General features: G+C 39.5%; 1 protein-coding gene across 2 annotated transcripts in view; it reads right to left on the bottom strand.

The window, feature by feature from the left end:
- GUCY1A2 (guanylate cyclase 1 soluble subunit alpha 2) overlaps window positions 1-18,280 on the bottom strand; it is a 311,943-nt gene that overhangs the window by 244,707 nt on the left and 48,956 nt on the right. For both annotated transcript variants that reach the window (XM_073583022.1, XM_073583023.1), the window contains exon 2: window positions 10,984-11,045. In XM_073583022.1, the coding sequence (XP_073439123.1) occupies window positions 10,984-11,045 (62 nt within the window). The remainder of the gene's footprint in view (window positions 1-10,983; window positions 11,046-18,280) is intronic.

The raw sequence follows: 18,280 nt of genomic DNA, 5'->3' as shown, positions 1-18,280 counted from the left end.
TGGCTCTGAATGATGGGATGATGTGGGATATTAGGGGTAGTAGTCCAAAGGCTCTGGCGGGATGATGTGAGATATTAGTGATAGTAGTCTGGTGGCTTTGACAGGATGTTGTGAGATATTAGTGGTAGTAGTCCGGTGGCTCTGCCTGACGGGATGATGTGGGATATTAGGGGTAGTAGTCCAAAGGCTCTGGTGGGATGATGTGGGATATTAGTGGTAGTAGTCTGGTGGCTCTGGCTGACGGGATGATGTGGGATATTAGTGGTAGTAGTCCGGTGGCTCTGGCTGACGGGATGATGTGGGATATTAGGGGTAGTAGTCCGGTGGCTCTGGCTTACGGGATGATGTGGGATATTAGTGGTAGTAGGCCGGTGGCTCTGGCTGACGGGATAATGTGGGATATTAGGGGTAGTAGTTTGGTGGCTCTGGCTTACGGGATGATGTGGGATATTAGGAGTAGTTGTCCGGTGGCTCTGGCTGATGAGATGTGGGATATTAGGGGTAGTAGTCCGGTGGCTCTGACGAGATGATGTGGGATATTAGTGGTAGTAGTCTGGTGGCTCTGGCTGATGGGATGATGTGGGATATTAGGGGTAGTAGTCTGGTGGCTCTGGCTGATGGGATGATGTGAGATATTAGGAGTAGTAGTCTGGTGGCTCTGGCTGATGGGATGATGTGAGATATTAGGAGTAGTAGTCCGGTGGCTCTGGCTGATGGATGATGTGGGATATTAGGGGTAGTAGTCCAGTGGCTCTGGCTGACGGGATTATGTGGGATATTAGGGGTAGTAGTCCGGTGGCTCTGGCTGATGGGATGATGTGAGATATTAGGGGTAGTAGTCCAGTGGCTCTGGCTGATGGGATGATGTGAGATATTAGGAGTAGTAGTCCGGTGGCTCTGGCTGATGGATGATGTGGGATATTAGGGGTAGTAGTCCAGTGGCTCTGGCTGATGGGATTATGTGGGATATTAGGGGTAGTAGTCCGGTGACTCTGGCTGATGGGATGATGTGGGATATTAGGGGTAGTAGTCCAGTGGCTCTGGCTGATGGGATGATGTGAGATATTAGGGGTAGTAGTCCGGTGGCTCTGGCTGATGGATGATGTGGGATATTAGGGGTAGTAGTCCAGTGGCTCTGGCTGATGGGATTATGTGGGATATTAGGGGTAGTAGTCCGGTGGCTCTGGCTGACGGGATGATGTGGGATATTAGCGGTAGTAATCCGGTGGCTCTGGCTGACAGGATGATGTGGGATATTAGGGGTAGTAGTCCGGTGGCTCTGGCTGATGGGACGATGTGGGATGTTGTGGTAGTAGACCGGTGGCTCTGGCTGACGGGATGATGTGGGATATTAGGGGTAGTAGTCCGGTGGCTCTGGCTGACAGGATGATGTGGGATATTAGGGGTAGTAGTCCGGTGGCTCTGGCTGACAGGATGATGTGGGATATTAGGGGTAGTAGTCCGGTGGCTCTGGCTGACAGGATGATGTGGGATATTAGGGGTAATAGTCCGGTGGCTCGAAATGACGGGATGATGTGGGATATTAGGGTTAGTAGTCCGGTGGCTCTGGCTGACGAGATGATGTGGGATATTAGGGGTAGTATTCCGGTGGCTTTGACTGAAAGGATGATGTGAGATATTAGGGGTAGTAGTCCGGTGGCTCTGGCTGACAAGATGATGTGGGATATTAGGGGTAGTAGTCCGGTGGCTCTGGCTGACGGGATGATGTGGGATATTAGGGGTAGTAGTCCGGTGGCTCTGGCTGACAGGATGATGTGGGATATTAGGGGTAGTAGTCCAGTGGCTCTGGATGACGGGATGATGTGGGATATTAGGGGTAATAGCTCAGTGGCTCTGAATGATGGGACAATGTGGGATGTTAGTGGTAGTAGTCCTGTGGGTCTGGCTGATGGGATGATGTGGGATATTAGAGTGAGTGTGGCTACTCAGCTTTATATATATATATATATATATATATATATATATATATAATCATTATTATTTGTTATAACTAACCAAAGTTAGTCACTATGCCCGGGCAACGCCGGGCTCTAATTTCACACTTTTATTTTTCATGCTATTAAATGAATAACAAAACAATTTTTTAAAAGGTGTGATATTCTGTGGCATGTGTTACGTATAGGAAACCATTTTTTTAATTTTAAACATATGCTACGCAGAATAATACATATTTTTTTTTACTGGATGCTATGTTACCCCATATAGCCAAAACAATGGAAAGGTAGTGTAGCTGGTGCAGATTACTCTATAACTTCCAGGCACAAATTATAGTAAATTTATTGGGCTCCTTATATCCCTGACCCCTTCCGCTAAGCTTTTTGCTCACTTTTTTTAGATATTGCAAATGATAGGAAATAATTTATAACTTTTTTAACTGGCGAATGTGAAATAAGTTTCCTTTAGTGACTTTAAAAGGTCTACACATAATTAATTCCACTAACTGCATGAAAAGACCTTTATCTGTGAAGAATGGTGATAATTAAAAAAAGAACAGATGTAACTTTTGTTAGGTTTTCCAATCTGTCATGATTAGGGATGAGGGTTCCCGTGGAAGTTCGGGTTCTGGTACCCGACCTGAAATTTATTCCAAAGTACCAGAACTGTACCCGAACTTGAACCAGAACTCGAACCCCATTAAAAACTATGGAGAACCTAACTTTGAGTTTGGGTAATAAAAATCTCTCTTTCCCTCTCTCTGTAACAGACTTTCCCCGGAACTCTCAACATTGCAACGGACTACGGGGGAAAGTTTGTGTTTGTCGTTTAGCACCGGACAGTAACTGTCCGGTATGAATGTGAAACTTTTAACATCGGGTTCGCTCATTTCTAGTCATGATGCCAAGTCAATGCAATATTGCACCATCCAGTAAAAAAAAAAGTATCCTTTTTTAAGATGACTGAGATATGACAATCATAGGAGGCATGAGAAAGAAAAAACAAAAACATACTTTAATATACACTTTTTTGAAATTTTGGGTTGACGGATGGCCGTTAAAGTCCAGGTGAGGTTTTTAACATGTCGTGGTATACAACTCAGCATGCGTTGGATTAGGGTGTCTTTACTTTGGTAATAATCATTTTCTAGCCCAGGAAACTGTCTATGTCCTTAAGTGGTGAAGGAGGCTTTCTCAAAGTAACAGCATAATCTTTCGAACCCCACTGATCCTGAGAATGAGGTGCCCACACAAGTTAAAAAGCAAAAAAACTGCAAATGTGTCAGACTCGAGCACCTCCCTTCCATGTTATTTGCCTTCCCCTAAATAGACCTTATTGTATAGCTAGGCATAACCATGTGGCAACTAAGCTTGTTCAGTTTAGGAGACACAAGAAATAAGGCACAGTATATTTTATAAGGCTTCCAGTATCCAATGCACATGATAGGTGGGACTGTAGGCAAAGTCTTATCTTGGAGCTCTAGGCCAGAGAAACCAAGAAGAAACCTGCTCACAGGCCGCCCCGAAGCACAAACAGTCTGTCTCACTCTCTGTCTCTATGATGGGAAACATGTTTGTGATTAGGGGTGACCTGTGGGCAGGTCTCTTCTTGGTGTCTCTGGCCTAGGGCAGGAAGATAAGACTCATTCACAGTCCCACCCCGAAGCACAAACATGTTCCTCATCATAGAGACAGACTGTTTGTGCTTCGGGGCAGCCTGTGGTCAGGTGTTTCCTTGGTTTCTCTGGCTTAGAGCAGGACGATAAGACTCTGTTCACAGTCACGCCCCGGCACACTGGCATCTCATTAACTGAAAACTTCTAACACCGACTACACAAGAACTACAAGATGGATTTCTACAGTACATGTATTATTTTGATCAGTGTAACAATGCCAACTTGTTTTGGAATGGCCAATTCTAAGGTGGGACATTAATCCTCTAAGAATGTTGTGGAAGGACCTGTAATGAACAGTTCATGGGAGAAAATCCAACGTCGTAACTGTTGTAGCTGTTTTGTAGGATGGAACAGGCTAAAATTCCTCATAGTTGATGTACAGTTCATTAACTACCGGAAATATTTAGAAGCAGTTATTGCATCTCAAGGGTGTTAAATCAAATACCACATACTTTTGCCCCTTACAGACATGTGATGTTGGATCATTTTCCTCATTTTAAAAAATTGCAAAGTCTAATATTTTTGATTCTCTTCTTTTGATCTACTTCTAGAACTTGTGTGAAAATCTGATGTAAGTTTAGGTGAAATTTATTCAGACATATTGAAAATTCTGAAGAGTTCACAAATTTACAAGTGACACTGTAAAAAAGTTGGTACGTTTGACTAGAGCTTTGGATTTTTGTACAAAATAATTTTACTGTTATATTAGTTATACTTGTTTATATCGCTGTTACTTAAGGAAAATACATTATTACTGGCTCCTCAATTCAAAGTTTTATAATTACAGAAACATTCCATCAAGCCTTTCTTTGGGACTTTGGGAGTTCATGCAAGTTAAGAAAAACACCAGCAGTGACAATAGAAAATATAATTAAGACACAAAGCAGTCATACATCAGTATTAAAAAAATTTCTAATGAATAAAAGTTGCATTGAGAATAACGGAATGACCATGTAAAAACATGAAAAATTCCTAAGGGCCTCAAAGAATAGAGTATCTTCAAACACCATTTTGCATTATTTTGGAATATTTACCTAAAATTTTTATTATTATTATTATTATTATTATTATTATTATTATTATCATTTCAACATAAAGTTTTAGGTTGGGTTCTCCATGCTGCTGTTGTTTCCACAAATTCATCTTAGGATTTATTTTTTATCTAGCTGGGAATGGCATTGAAATGTAATCCCCTGTAACAGGGGAATGTACAACCTGTACAACAGGGATATGCAACCAGCTGCCCGTTTATCCAAACTCATCATTTTCATATTAGACTTTGTTGGCTACTTATAATAAATGGTCCACAAATTATCCCTTTTGGAGGGCAAATGCATGCATTGCTGTTGTTTCCACATAGATGCTGCAAACAGAGACATTTTGCACAATGAGTCAAAAATTATTCCTTTAATTAAAGAGACAAGGTGTACTGTTTTGAAACACAAAGAAGTTATTGTTTCTCAGCCAAAATTGAAAAAGTATCCCCTTTTTGAGAACATAACTGGATTGCTAATCATAAAATTATTAGGTAATTACATAGTAACATAGTAATTAAGTTTGAAGGGAGACTTTAAGTCGATCTAGTTAAACCCATATCCTATCCTAACTTGCCCTAACATGTTGATCCCGAGGAAGGCAAAAAACCCCATGTGGCAATCAGTAGGCTTCACATTGGGGAAAAACATTCCTTCCCGACTCCACATACGGCAATCAGACTAGCTCCCTGGATCAACGCAATATTAAGGAAACTAGTGTATGTACCCTGTAATATTATACTTTTCAAGAAAGGCATCCAGTCCCCTCTTAAATTTTATTAGAGAATCACTCATTACAACATCATATGGCAGAGAGTTCCATAGTCTCACTGCTCTTACAGTAAAGAATCCGCGCCTGTGAGTATGCTTAAACCTTCTTTCCTCCAGACGTAGAGGATGCCCCCTTGTCCCCGTCACAGGTCTAAGAGTAAAAAGATCATTAGAAAGGTCTTTGTACTGTCCCCGCATATATTTATACATTGTAATAAGTTCACCCCTAAGCCTTTGATTTTCCAAACTAAATAACCCCAAGTGTAATAACCTATTTTGGTATTGCAGACCCCCCAGTGCGCTAATAACCTTGGTCGCTCTTCTCTGCACCGGCTCCAGTTCAGCTATGTCTTTCTTATACATCGGAGACCAGAACTGTACACAGTATTCTAAGTGCGGTCGCACTAGTGACTTATATAGAGGTAAAATTATGTTCTCCTCATGAGCATCTATGCCTCTTTTAATGCATCCCATTATTTTATTTGCCTTTGCAGCAGCTACCTGACACTGGCCACTAAATGTGAGTTTGTCATCCACCCATACACCCAGGTCTTTTTCAGTGACTGTTTTGCGCAATGTTTTACAATTAAGCACATAATTATGCATCTTGTTTGTTCTACCCAAGTGCATGACCTTAGATTTATCCCCATTAAAGCTCATTTGCCATTTATCAGCCCAAGCTTCTAGTTTACATAAATCCTCCTGTAATATAAAATTGTCCTCCTCTGTATTGATTACCCTGCAGAGTTTAGTGTCATCTGCAAATATTGAAATTCTACTCTCTATGCCCCCTACGAGGTCATTCATAAATATGTTAAAAAGAAGGGTTTTAATTCAGTCGTACAAAAAGTATCCCCTTTTTTGGAGGTAAAACAGGTGCACTGTTTAGAATGTGAAGAAGTAATTGGTTAAGCAAGAGAGAAAATTATCCCTTGTTGTGGTCTGCAACTGGATTGCTAATCAAAGAATGATTAAGCAATTATAAAGGCTTAATCTAACTACATCCAAAAAGCTATGGCTTGTTGTCACCAAGTCTTTTAAAAAAGTCCAACTATTTTAGGAGATTTTTCATGCTTGTGTACCTTGAAAATCCTACATTTCCCAGCATCAGTAATACTGTCTAGCACTATGAAACACTGTGGAGAACAATGAGATGTGCAGCTAGTGTGGTTGTGCATTGGATGTGGCGAAGCAGCATGATAGAGAGGTCGACAGAGCTGGCAATCAAATATGTATGGCAGTTTAGGAACAACAATGGCAGACCTGCCAACAGCAGAACAGCAGTCTAGCACTAACAGATAAAATGGGTAGCTAAGAGATGTGTGGCTGCTGTGGTTCTGCAGTGGTTGTGGCAGGTGCAGCATGGTAGAAAGTCAGGTCACAGCAGGCAAGGAGATGTGTGGCAGTTTAGGGCCAGCAACGGCAGCCCCGGCAGCAGCAGCAGTACTGCAGTATAGATGACATAATGGACAGGGAGTAGATGCCCAGCAGAGTGTGGTTCATCAGCACTGATGGCAGCAAAACAATAGAGAAGATAGTCAATGGACTGTCAGGCAGGCATACAGATGGTATGGCCAATTTATTAATTGGCATCAGCCACCAGTGCATGAAAGTCTGCACTGATAAATGCCTCATTGATTTTGACAAATATTAGGTTTTCTATGGTAGTAGCAGACAACCTGGCGCACTTTTGCATGACAAATCCACCGATAACACTGAACATCTTCTCTGATATGTCACTGGAAAATGGACATGACAGTACTCCCATAGAAAACTTGGTTAGTTGCTTGTCAAGGCCAGCGTCATCATTATCATCATTCTTTTTGCTTTGAATGCCGGATTCATCTCATTCCTGTACAAAGACTACCTCCTTCTTTTCCTCATACTCTTCCATAGCCTGCAGCATGCGACATGGACTTTGAGGGTCCCCAAGAGACACACCTGGTTGCACTACACAGGTGCAAAGTTGTGTTCTTCCTTCATCACCTAATTCATGCTGGTGAGTGTTTTCTCCAGGATAAATATTAGTGGGATTACATCCTTGAATGCACATGTGTTCCTACTGACAAATTATATCACCTGTTCAATAGACTTCAGTTGGTGAAACAGATCCCTCATTAGTCGCCAATGTCAAATATTAAAGTATCCACATTCCAGTTTGACTGTGCATGATGTAGTCCATCACTACTTTTCGCTGTTAGTACAAACGCTGCAAAATATATAGCAGTAAATTCAAGTGGGTTGCGACATCACAAACCAGGTGGCGCTTTGGCAGCCCCTTTTTATTTTGCATAGCCAGGGGACATGCTTTGTTACATACGACCTATTTACAGTAAATGAGCTTACACTTTTCTGACCATAGCCAACAACTTCATCAAGTTTGTATATTTGTGAAAGAAATGTTGCACTATTAAATTCATGATGTGAGCTATGCATGGAGCAGGAGTTACTTTGCATGACTGTAAGGCAGCCACAACTTTTCTGGCATTGTCGCTCATAACAATTCTCAGTTGCCGTTCACGAGGAGCCAGTAAGCAGACGCATTGCCACTTGATACACAGCAACAATTTATCTGTCATATGGCCTGTCTCCCCCCAAGCTTGACAAGCACTGGCAGCACTTTGACTTGCATGAGGGTAAAATATAGTTCTTGTGTGGAATCAACAATGTAGTGCCCTGTGGCTGTTGGTGATGGGATTGTGTCACTTTTAAAGGATCTGGAGAAGGTGTAGGAGACAAAAAACCGCTGCTCCTCAGGGGAACCAGATGCAGCTCCTAGTCGTGAAGGCCACATTATCTATTCCAGATGTTGTGGTGCATCACAGCTGTGAATGAATGCCCCTGGCTATAGTTGATGTTCCAGGTATCTAGACTGCAGTGCACTTTGCAGCTCAAAGACAAGTCCAGAAAGTGGCTTACATTCTCCTGCACGTGAAAACAGAAAGTGGACACCCTTTTCTGAGAGTCATAATGGTAGCTTGGTATCTTTCATGTAGGCCAAGTGCACATTATCATTTTTCAAAGACCAACAGAATCCACAAGCTGGTAAAGAAGGGATTGCACTGCCAGAAACTCGACAAGGTGCAAGTTTAGTTGGCAAACCAGTGGATGACTAAAAGCATAAGTTTGTTTTCTCAGCACACAATTGGGGATGGATATTTGCCATTTCGATGGAGAAGGAAGGGGAGGTGTACTCGGAATACAACACATAGCAAAGGAGGATGATGATGACGTTGAGGATACACACCAGGAAGCACTTAAGAGTGCAGGTTGACTAGAAAGACAAGGATTGGCAAGAAGATTGAGGACAATTTGAGGTTTGCTTTGATTGCTGACCAGTTTGACTTTTCCAGTAATGTCACTTCATGTGCAGATGGAGAGCCATATTTCCTAGTCTATGTGTCGGGATCTCCACGGCTCATTTTCCTCTTACAGATTTTGAGAATGCCGAAGAATTGTCTGATGAACTCCCACACAAAATAAGTCCTGACTCTGCCCAAGTCACTGATATGATGAAGGGCAGAGAAGGATTTCACTTGTTCAATTAGCATATGTAACCCATTTTGTTCTTCCCGGTTATAACCGGCTCTAGGGTTGTCTGACAGTGGTTTACTCACCCATTGAAAATAGAAGCATGTTCGGTGAAGCCGAGTGTGCATGTGTATGGGGCGGGGGAGGCGGGAGATACAAAGGGCCTTATGACTGTCATGTTGGACTTTATGGGAGACTGTGATTTTAGTTATGTACTGTAACATGATGGTATTGCACTATGTAGAAAAAAAGGTCAGACGATCACAGGTTCAGTTCCCCTACAGCTAGGTACACATGGTGTCTTTTAGGCACCGAGTTTTTCCATGCAAAGTCTCACTCCTGAAGTGGCAGTTTTTCCTGTGTCCTTGCGATGGCTCTGTAGCCAACATCTTTCTAGCGAACCTGCCTTCAGGGTTTCTGAAGCGTGAAACTGATAAAAGAAGTAACATAAGACGGAGCATGTGCACAGCAATGTTGTTTTGAGATTGCTGTGCATTATGTTCATTTTATGGGATTCTTTTCAGCGTCAACTTTGTAGATGGATTCAGAATGAAAACCACCTAATAAATGCATCGTTGCAAATAGCCCAAAAGGAATAGAGAAAACTAGCTACTTAAAAAGAAGTTTTGAAATATCGGTATACATAAAAAAAAAGAGAAAAATGTATGACATCCTTTTCTCCATTTTTTAAATAAAAATATTAAAAATATTTGTCATTGCTGCATTTCTAAAAGTGCTGTCTATCAAAATATAAAACAATTTAAATTTCTACAATACAATCTTTAAAACAATGGAAAAAATGAAAACAAAAACAAAATTGTGTTTTTACCATTGCAGCACCTCCCTCCCCAAAATGCAATAAAAAAGCAATCCAAATGTTGTATGTACCACAAAATGGTATGAATAAAAAGGTCAGCGTGCCACAAAAAACACGTCCTCATGCAGCTCCATTGATGGAAAAAATGAAAAAATTACGTGTCCTCAAGAATAGTAACACAAACCCAGAAACTTTTTTTTTTTTACAAAGTGTTGTATTATTTTTTACCACAAAAATGAAAAAAAAAATGTACAAGTATGGTATCGCCATAATCATATTGAACTGAAAAGTGATCATTTTTACAATACAATGAACACAATGTGAAAACAAAACCCCCAAAATTTGCAGAATTGTCGGAGTTTTTGTATTTTCACCACTTCAGAATTTTTTTTTTACTCATTTTCCAGTAGATTGTATAGTAAAATGAATGGTGTCATTCAAACTTGTCCTGTAAAAAACAATAACTGCTATAGCTGTATGTTCGGAAAAATGAAAAAAAAAAAGTAATGGCTCTTGGAAGAACGGAAGCAAAAAAAACTGAAAGAACAAAAAATGATTTTTTTTTTTTTACGGGTAGGGGATAACTACTTAAAGAAACTCTCCTCCCATCAAAGTTTTTATTCTATTAATATATTATAATAATCATATTATACAGCACTGTGTACTTACAGTTGCTCATTTTGCCTTTCCACCCAGCTAATTCTTCTCTTTTCTCTGCTCAGTGTAGAGACAAGAAGGCTCTTGTCCCTGCATTCATCATCCTCATCTATCCTCCCCCGCAGTGATGACTCATACAGGGAAAATTGACCTCCTGTTTCTACATAGAGCATAGAAGGATTCAACTAGTCAATTTTAATCACGTGATGTCATAGATCTGATGGAAAATAGCATAATTATCTGGGTAGAAAGGCAAAATGAGCAATTGTAAGTGCACAGTGCTGTATAATACGATGACTGCAATATATTAAGAGGTTAACATCTTTTTGAGAAGAGCACTTCTTTAAGGCTTTGTGAAAAATAACTAGAAAATGTTGAGTAGGGAGTCTGGCTGATGAGACCTTTCCTAGACCCTTCTAATACTCCGGGCCGAGTTGCAGTCATCGCTATTTGTATAAACACATTGACACATAATGGTCTCCAAATAAAACAATCTACTGGACTGGACTTGGATATTGATATTCTATCGAGTTGGCTCTTACCCAAGAAGTTGATGTTCATAGAACTGCAGCGTTCTCTGTAACGTATCCTGAATGGTCTGCGGCTGCAGAAAAAAAAAAGAAAAAGAGGTTAATGAAGGGACGCCATTTTGACAAATATTCGAGATGCATAGAATATAACAAAGATTTTACCGCTTTACTTTTGAGGATGAATATTCATCATTTTCAGCTCACCGTATTTTCCTTATCAAATATTGAGCTTTTTACTCTTTTTGTCTTCTGCTAGTGATGTTGGAGCTTTGAGGACGTATAGACAGTATACAGCTGACCTCATTAAGTCATGGCTGATTTATGAGGAGGGTGATGGATATGTGTTAGGATCACATAAAATAGGAAAGCTATAAAATACAATGAGGATGAGTGATGGGGATGATTTATCGTCATATTACAGAGCAAATGAGATTTTTTTCTTTTTTTTAGAAAAAGAGCCAGACGATGATGTGTCCAAACATCACATTGTTTATGTAAAATAATAACTCAAGCAACTAAATAGGAAAACCTATATAGAAATGTTCAAAGCTCAAAATCAATAACAATATATTATTTATTGGATATCATAATAATTAAATGCAGAAAAACAGAAATACAAAAGTCAGACATATAAAATACTAAAGATAGGCAAGTGATAATGGCAAAATCTCCTTGTCTGAATACTACACCTTATATTGTGTGCAATTACAGTATTGAGGGAGGATACTCAAAAGGTACAAGCCAAAATAGCCAGTGCTGTAAAACTTATCGCCCTTTAAGGTACATATAGATAAAAAGGGAGAAAAAGATATTACATGAAAGTTCACATAATGATAGTAATGCAGAGTTATGGAGTACACTATACCTATCAAAGAAAAGGCATCTGATGTGCGTTTTGCATCAAGCTTCATCAGGTGGTTTCCAACTAAATAGGGAGCAGACACGAGATCTATAGGAACATTATCACCCCAAATAATAGATTACCTACCACTAATTTCTCTGACTGCCAATGTCATCCCCTAAATGTCTCATCTAAAATCAAAAGGGGAACATTTATCATAAGTTTTGGAGTACACTTTACCTATCGTAATGCAGAGTCATAGAGGAGACACAGATTAGATATTAGAAAAAACTTTTTGACAGTTAGAGTGATCAATGAGTGGAACAGGCTGCCACGAGAAGTGGTGAGTTCTCCTTCAATGGAAGTCTTCAAACAGAGGCTGGACAGGCATCTGACTGGGATGATTTAGCGAATCCTGCTTTGAGCAGGGGGTTGGACCAGATGGCCCAGGAGGTCCCTTCCAACTCTACGATTCTATGATTAGACTATACCTATCAAAGAAAAGGCACCTGACATGCGTTTCGCATCAAGCTTCATCAGGTGGTTTCCAACTAAATAGGGAGCAGAAAAGAGATCTATAGGAACATTATCACCCTATATAACAGATTACCACTAGTGATGAGCGAGTATACTCGTTACTCGAGATTTCCCGAGCATGCTCGGGTGATCTTTGAGTATTTGGATGTGTTCGGAGATTTAGTTTCTGTCGCCATAGCTGAATATATGTAGTATGTAGTATGTATGTTGTATGAATGTAGTATGTATGTAGTATGCATGAATGTGTGAATGTTGTATGTATGTAGTATGCATGTAGTATGTATGTATGTTGTATGAATGTAGTATATATGTAGTATGTATGTAGTATGTATGAATGTAGCATAAATGTAGTATGTATGTAGTATGTATGTATGTATGTTGTGTGAATGTAGTATATATGAAGTATGTAGTATGTATGTATGTTGTATGAATGTAGTATATATGTAGTATGTATGTAGTATGTATGAATGTAGTATATATGTAGTATGTATGTAGTATGCATGTATGTTGTATTAATGTAGTATATATGTAGTATGTATGTATGTATGTTGTATGAATGTAGTGTATATGAAGTATGTATGTATGTAGTATGTATGTTGTATGAATGTAGTATGTATGTAGTATGCATGAATGTGTGAATGTTGTATGTATGTAGTATGTATGTAGTATGTATGTATGTAGTATAAATGTAGTATGTATGTAGTATGTATGTATATATGTATGTTGTGTGAATGTAGTATAAATGTAGTATATATGAAGTATGTAGTATGTATGTATGTTGTGTGAATGTAGTATATATGAAGTATGTAGTATGTATGTATGTTGTATGAATGTAGTATTTATGTAGTATGTATGAATGTAGTATATATGTAGTATGCATGTATGTTGTATGAATGTAGTATATATGTAGTATGTATGTAGTATGTATGTATGTATGTTGTATGAATGTAGTGTATATGAAGTATGTAGTATGTATGTATGTTGTATGAATGTAGTATGTATGTAGTATGTATGAATGTAGTATATATGTAGTATATATGAAGTATGCATGTAGTATGTATGTATGTTGCATGAATGTTGTATATATGTAGTATGTATGTAGTATGTATGTATGTTGTATGAATGTTGTATACATGTAGTATGTATGTAGTATGTATGTTTTTTTTTTTTACATTCAACACATTAGCCAGATGATGGGACTACTACTGTCCCATCATTGGCTTATGTGTCAATCACTGTCATTGTAGCAGGCATCACCCGATGGGACTTGTAGTCCCATCGGACGATGCCTGCACACACGCAAGACCCCCAGCAGGCCCGCACAGATCCCCGGCAGCCGGCACAAGCCCCCGGCAGGCCCGTACAGACCTCCGGCAGCCGGCACAAGCTCCCGGCAGGCCCGTACAGACCCCCGGCAGCCGGCACAAGCCCCTGGCAGGCCCGTACAGACCCCCGGCAGGCCCGCACAGACATGCACAGTGTCCGCCCATGCACCGCCCACACTCTTCTCCCCTCCCGAACTGGATGTGCAAGTAAAGAAAGGGTTTTTTAATTCCGATATTTCTGTCCCATTGACTTGAATGGGACTTCCGGTATCGGAATCGGCGATACCGATACTTTTTTGGGTATCGGGCCGATCCGATCTTTCTCAATATCGGATGGTATCGCTCAGCACTAGTCATAACTTTAAAGGAATCGCTTGAAAAAATATAGATATATTTTTTTGCCATTTATCACTATGGTGAACTTTTGTGCAGATAATAATAAACATATATTTGGAAGGAACCCTCACAAGTGCGGCTGTCTACTACGTGTTCTTTTGGAGTCTTAGATATCACAAAAATGTACCCCAGACCCTGGAATAGTGTATGGGTGACAAATTGAACCCATAAACATTTTAAACACTTTTATTGAGTCTTACATATCATAAAAATATACCCCAGAGCATGAAATACTCTATCGGTGAGTAATTTATTCCAGAAAAAAATGGCAACACTTTTTTGGAGTGTTATATCATACACCAAAATTTACCACAAAGCGCATAATACTCGATGGATCACACAATATATTCAATCTTTTTTACACAAAAAAAATGTCTTAGCTATATATTTTGTAGGGGACTGCACAGCCCTAATCCATGCCTACAGACTGGATTCTGTCACTCTCCCTTCTCCTGTATCTCTCTCTCCCTCCTTAGGCTAAATGCAAAATATATGTGATACAAACAGTGAAGCAAATGATTAGCTCTTATACTGTGCACATAGAGGTCTGCACAAGCGCTCTCTCCCTCCAATACGAACTGTCACAGAGCTGTTCAATGGCGTCAGCGTGCTAAGCCGCCAGGACTTTGTTCTTTTCTAACCTCTGATGATGTCAGACAGCCAGCCAATCACAGTAATGCCACTACCAAGATGGCTGTGGCATTACAGGGACTTACAGGAAATCTCCGTATGCTTTTTGGCTGTGTAACAGGCGCCAAACATGCGGGGCGGGGATTCGAGTTTGAAATTGAGCAAAGCCCGTTACTCTCAGAGTGCCGAGCACATCCGAGCACTGTGATACTCAAGTGATAACCGAGTATCACCAAGCATGCTCACGCATCCCTAGTCGCGAGCATAAAATATGTAATGATAAGAAACATAATTTAAACTTGTGAAATCTAACTTGGATAAAATGTTTAATTCCTTTAATGAAAAAGAAGCCAAAATGTTGAATATGTTGTTCTGCAAAACCTCAAGAAAGACAACAAGGCTACTTGTAAATCGTTTTAAGAAACACCGAATGACAACTTCTTATGGTATAGCATTGTGTCACTGCTCTTACGGGTAAAGAATCCCTGTATACGATCTTATAGAAACCTTTCTTATCTCTTAGGCTACTTGTACATTGTTTTAAGGAATACCACATGACAACTTCTTTTGGTATAGGATTCCACTGTGTCACTGCTCTTACAGTAAAGAATCCCTGTATATGATCTTATATCTTGCCAGGATTAAAAGCCTAATTATGAAAAAAAATATGCTATTACTGCTCTTACAGTTAAGAAACCCATCTGATGATGATAATGATGATGAAACCTATCTTTTACTTTCCTTTTATTTTACAAGTATATGTATAAAAAGATTTATAGTAACACCTGACTATGATTATCTAGCAACTGTGTTTTTTTAAAGGTTGCACACTTGCCATAAATAAAAGTCAAAGTATGAAATGATCCTTAGTGTTCCTGCTTTTACAGTAAAGAAGCCCATCTATAATGATGGCAAACCTTTTCCCTCTAGATAAAGAGGTCATAATTACAAATACAATTATAAAAAAACTCCATTGTGTCGCTGCTCTTACAGTAAAGAATCCCTGTATATGATCTTACAGAAACTTTTCTTATCTCTTGACAGGATTAAAAGCCTAAATGTCAAAAGATATCTGTAATAACGATGATAATGATGAAACCTACTTTTTGCCTTCCTTTTATTTTCCAAGTCTAAGTATCAAAATATTTATAATAACACCTGACTATGATCTAGCAACTGTGTTTTTTTTCTAGATCTAAAGGTTGCACTTTTGACATATACTGTATATAAGCCAAAGTATGAATTGATCCTTAGTTTTACTGCTTTTACAGTAAAGAATCCCATCTATAATGATGGTATATCTTTTTCCGATAGATAAAGAGGATGACCTTTTGCCATAATTACAAACACAATTATAAAAAAAAACTTAATTGTGTTACTGCTCTTACAGTAAAGAATCCTTGTATATGATCTTATAGAAACCTTTCTTATCTCTTAGGCTACTTGTGCATCGTTTAAGGAATACCGAATGACAACTTCTTTTGGTGTAGGATTCCATTGTGTCACTGCTCTTACAGTAAAGAATCCCTGTATATGATCTTATAGAAACCTTTCTTATCTCTTACGCTACTTGTGTATCATTTAAGGATTACCGAATGACAACTTCTTTTGGTGTAGGATTCCATTGTGTCACTGCTCTTACAGTAAAGAATCCCTGTATATGATCTTATAGAAACCTTTCTTATCTCTTAGGCTACTTGTGCATCGTTTAAGGAATACCGAATGACAACTTCTTTTGGTGTAGGATTCCATTGTATCACTGCTCTTACAGTCAAGAATCCCTGCGTATGATTTTATATCTCGCCAGGATTAAAAGCCTAAATGTGAAAAAAATATACTTTTACTGCTCTTACAGTAAAGAAACCCATTGATGATGATGATGGCGATGATAATGAAACGTATATTTTACATTACTTTTAATTTACAAGTCTAAATATGAAAATATTGAAACTAAGGTATATTATTAAGAAACTAAAAAGGCGTCATATTCCACTTGCTCTTCAGCAGTTAATGCGCCATGGTTTACACCTCTATGCACGCACATCACCTGAGAGAGGAAAAGTGTAACCTTCTCCATGAAAGACATCATGTCTGCTGGGAGATTAAGGGGATTGTTTGGCTGACAAATTGCATCCATTCTTCTCTGCGCCGTGTGTCACGGATGTTCAGCATTCAGGATTCCACTTCCAAACAGAGCATTACAGTAAGTGCCGCCGGTTCCTGCCTCCAGCCTTAGAAAAGAAACCTCCGTCACTTAAATGTGCAAGATGGCAAAGAAAGGCTGCGATAAAGCTTATTTCAAAATGTCAGCCTCCACAGATGAGCGAGTCTCCCAACAGGGGCTGGCTTTAGAGAAGGGGTGATTTCTAGCTAGATAGGGTTATTACAAGAAAACGTTCACGAGATTAATCTATTTATGACCGATCCATCAACACCTCAAGGTCAAGATCCTTTATAGACAATGTTATGGTTACTATTGCCAGAGGCAGGAGGCCCTGAAATACGGGAACCCTATGGATTCAAGGAATATAAGTCACCCCTGAAGCTAAAAAGAGAGACTGTACGGATTGGAGTAAAGCTTTAATATATTTTGTAGAGGAAAAAAAAACTAGAGTTGAACAATTCCGCTAAATAGAATAAGGGGCAACGTTTCTCCTTGATATGCCAGTGTAAGGAGACTTGTAGGCCATGCAATGCTCCTGTGGGAAATGATATATGTATGCTAAATATAATAGAAAGTTGTTTGTTTGTCCTCGTGTTAAAGAAACTAATTCTGTTATTGTATTTGTATTTGGAGCTGATACAGGATCGAAGCTGATAGCAGCTGGAAAGAGCATGTCTGGCCCTGGAGGACCCCGTACCTCAACGTATCACATGGACAACACAAGAAATCTGCAGCCAACCTGAATTGACTTTTTACAAATCAACAAAAGAATGGAATCTCCAGAAGAAGATCAAATCTATGGACTAACCCGGCCAGAACTTAGTCCTGAATCCAATTGATGATCTGTGGGTGACCTGGAGAGGGCGCTATACACAGGACAAAGTCTCCCAATCTGAATGATGTGAAGCTACTGCAAGGAAGAATGGGCAAAGACGGCCAATTCTAGATGTGCCATAATGATAGATTTCTACCCAAAAAGACTGAATGCTGTCATAAGTTCAAAGGCAACGTCAACAAAGTATTAGTGTAAGGTTGTTTAGATTTTGCAGCCACATTATTTTAGTTCCTCATTTTTCTTTTCTACCCAAAATGATTTCAGTTTATTTTTTAACTGAATTGTTTAAATTACAGGTAAAAATAAAGGTGGAAAAAGTACTGAACTGAGTCTTCTTGGTATGATTTTTTTTTTTACATGACCACAAACTGGCTTTTTAGGGGTGTGTGTCATGAACTCATTTTCAGCTCCACCAGTTGAGAGTTCCCCTTCCGTTCTCCCTCTGGTGGTGACAGGAGGTAGTGCGGTTGGTTTAAGTGGTAGTGATCTGCCACCTGATGAGGAAGATAACGATTGGATCTCTGGAGTATCAGACTGGATATAAGACAGCCGACGCCCTATCCGGGTGCTGGTGATTCAGT

Source organism: Dendrobates tinctorius, unplaced genomic scaffold (genome assembly GCF_039654945.1).
Source record: "Dendrobates tinctorius isolate UK_male_01 unplaced genomic scaffold, ASM3965494v1 ptg000075l, whole genome shotgun sequence".
Lineage (NCBI taxonomy): Eukaryota > Metazoa > Chordata > Amphibia > Anura > Dendrobatidae > Dendrobates > Dendrobates tinctorius.
The sequence above is the reverse complement of the archived record's forward strand: the minus strand, read 5'-3'. Positions and strand labels throughout refer to the sequence as shown.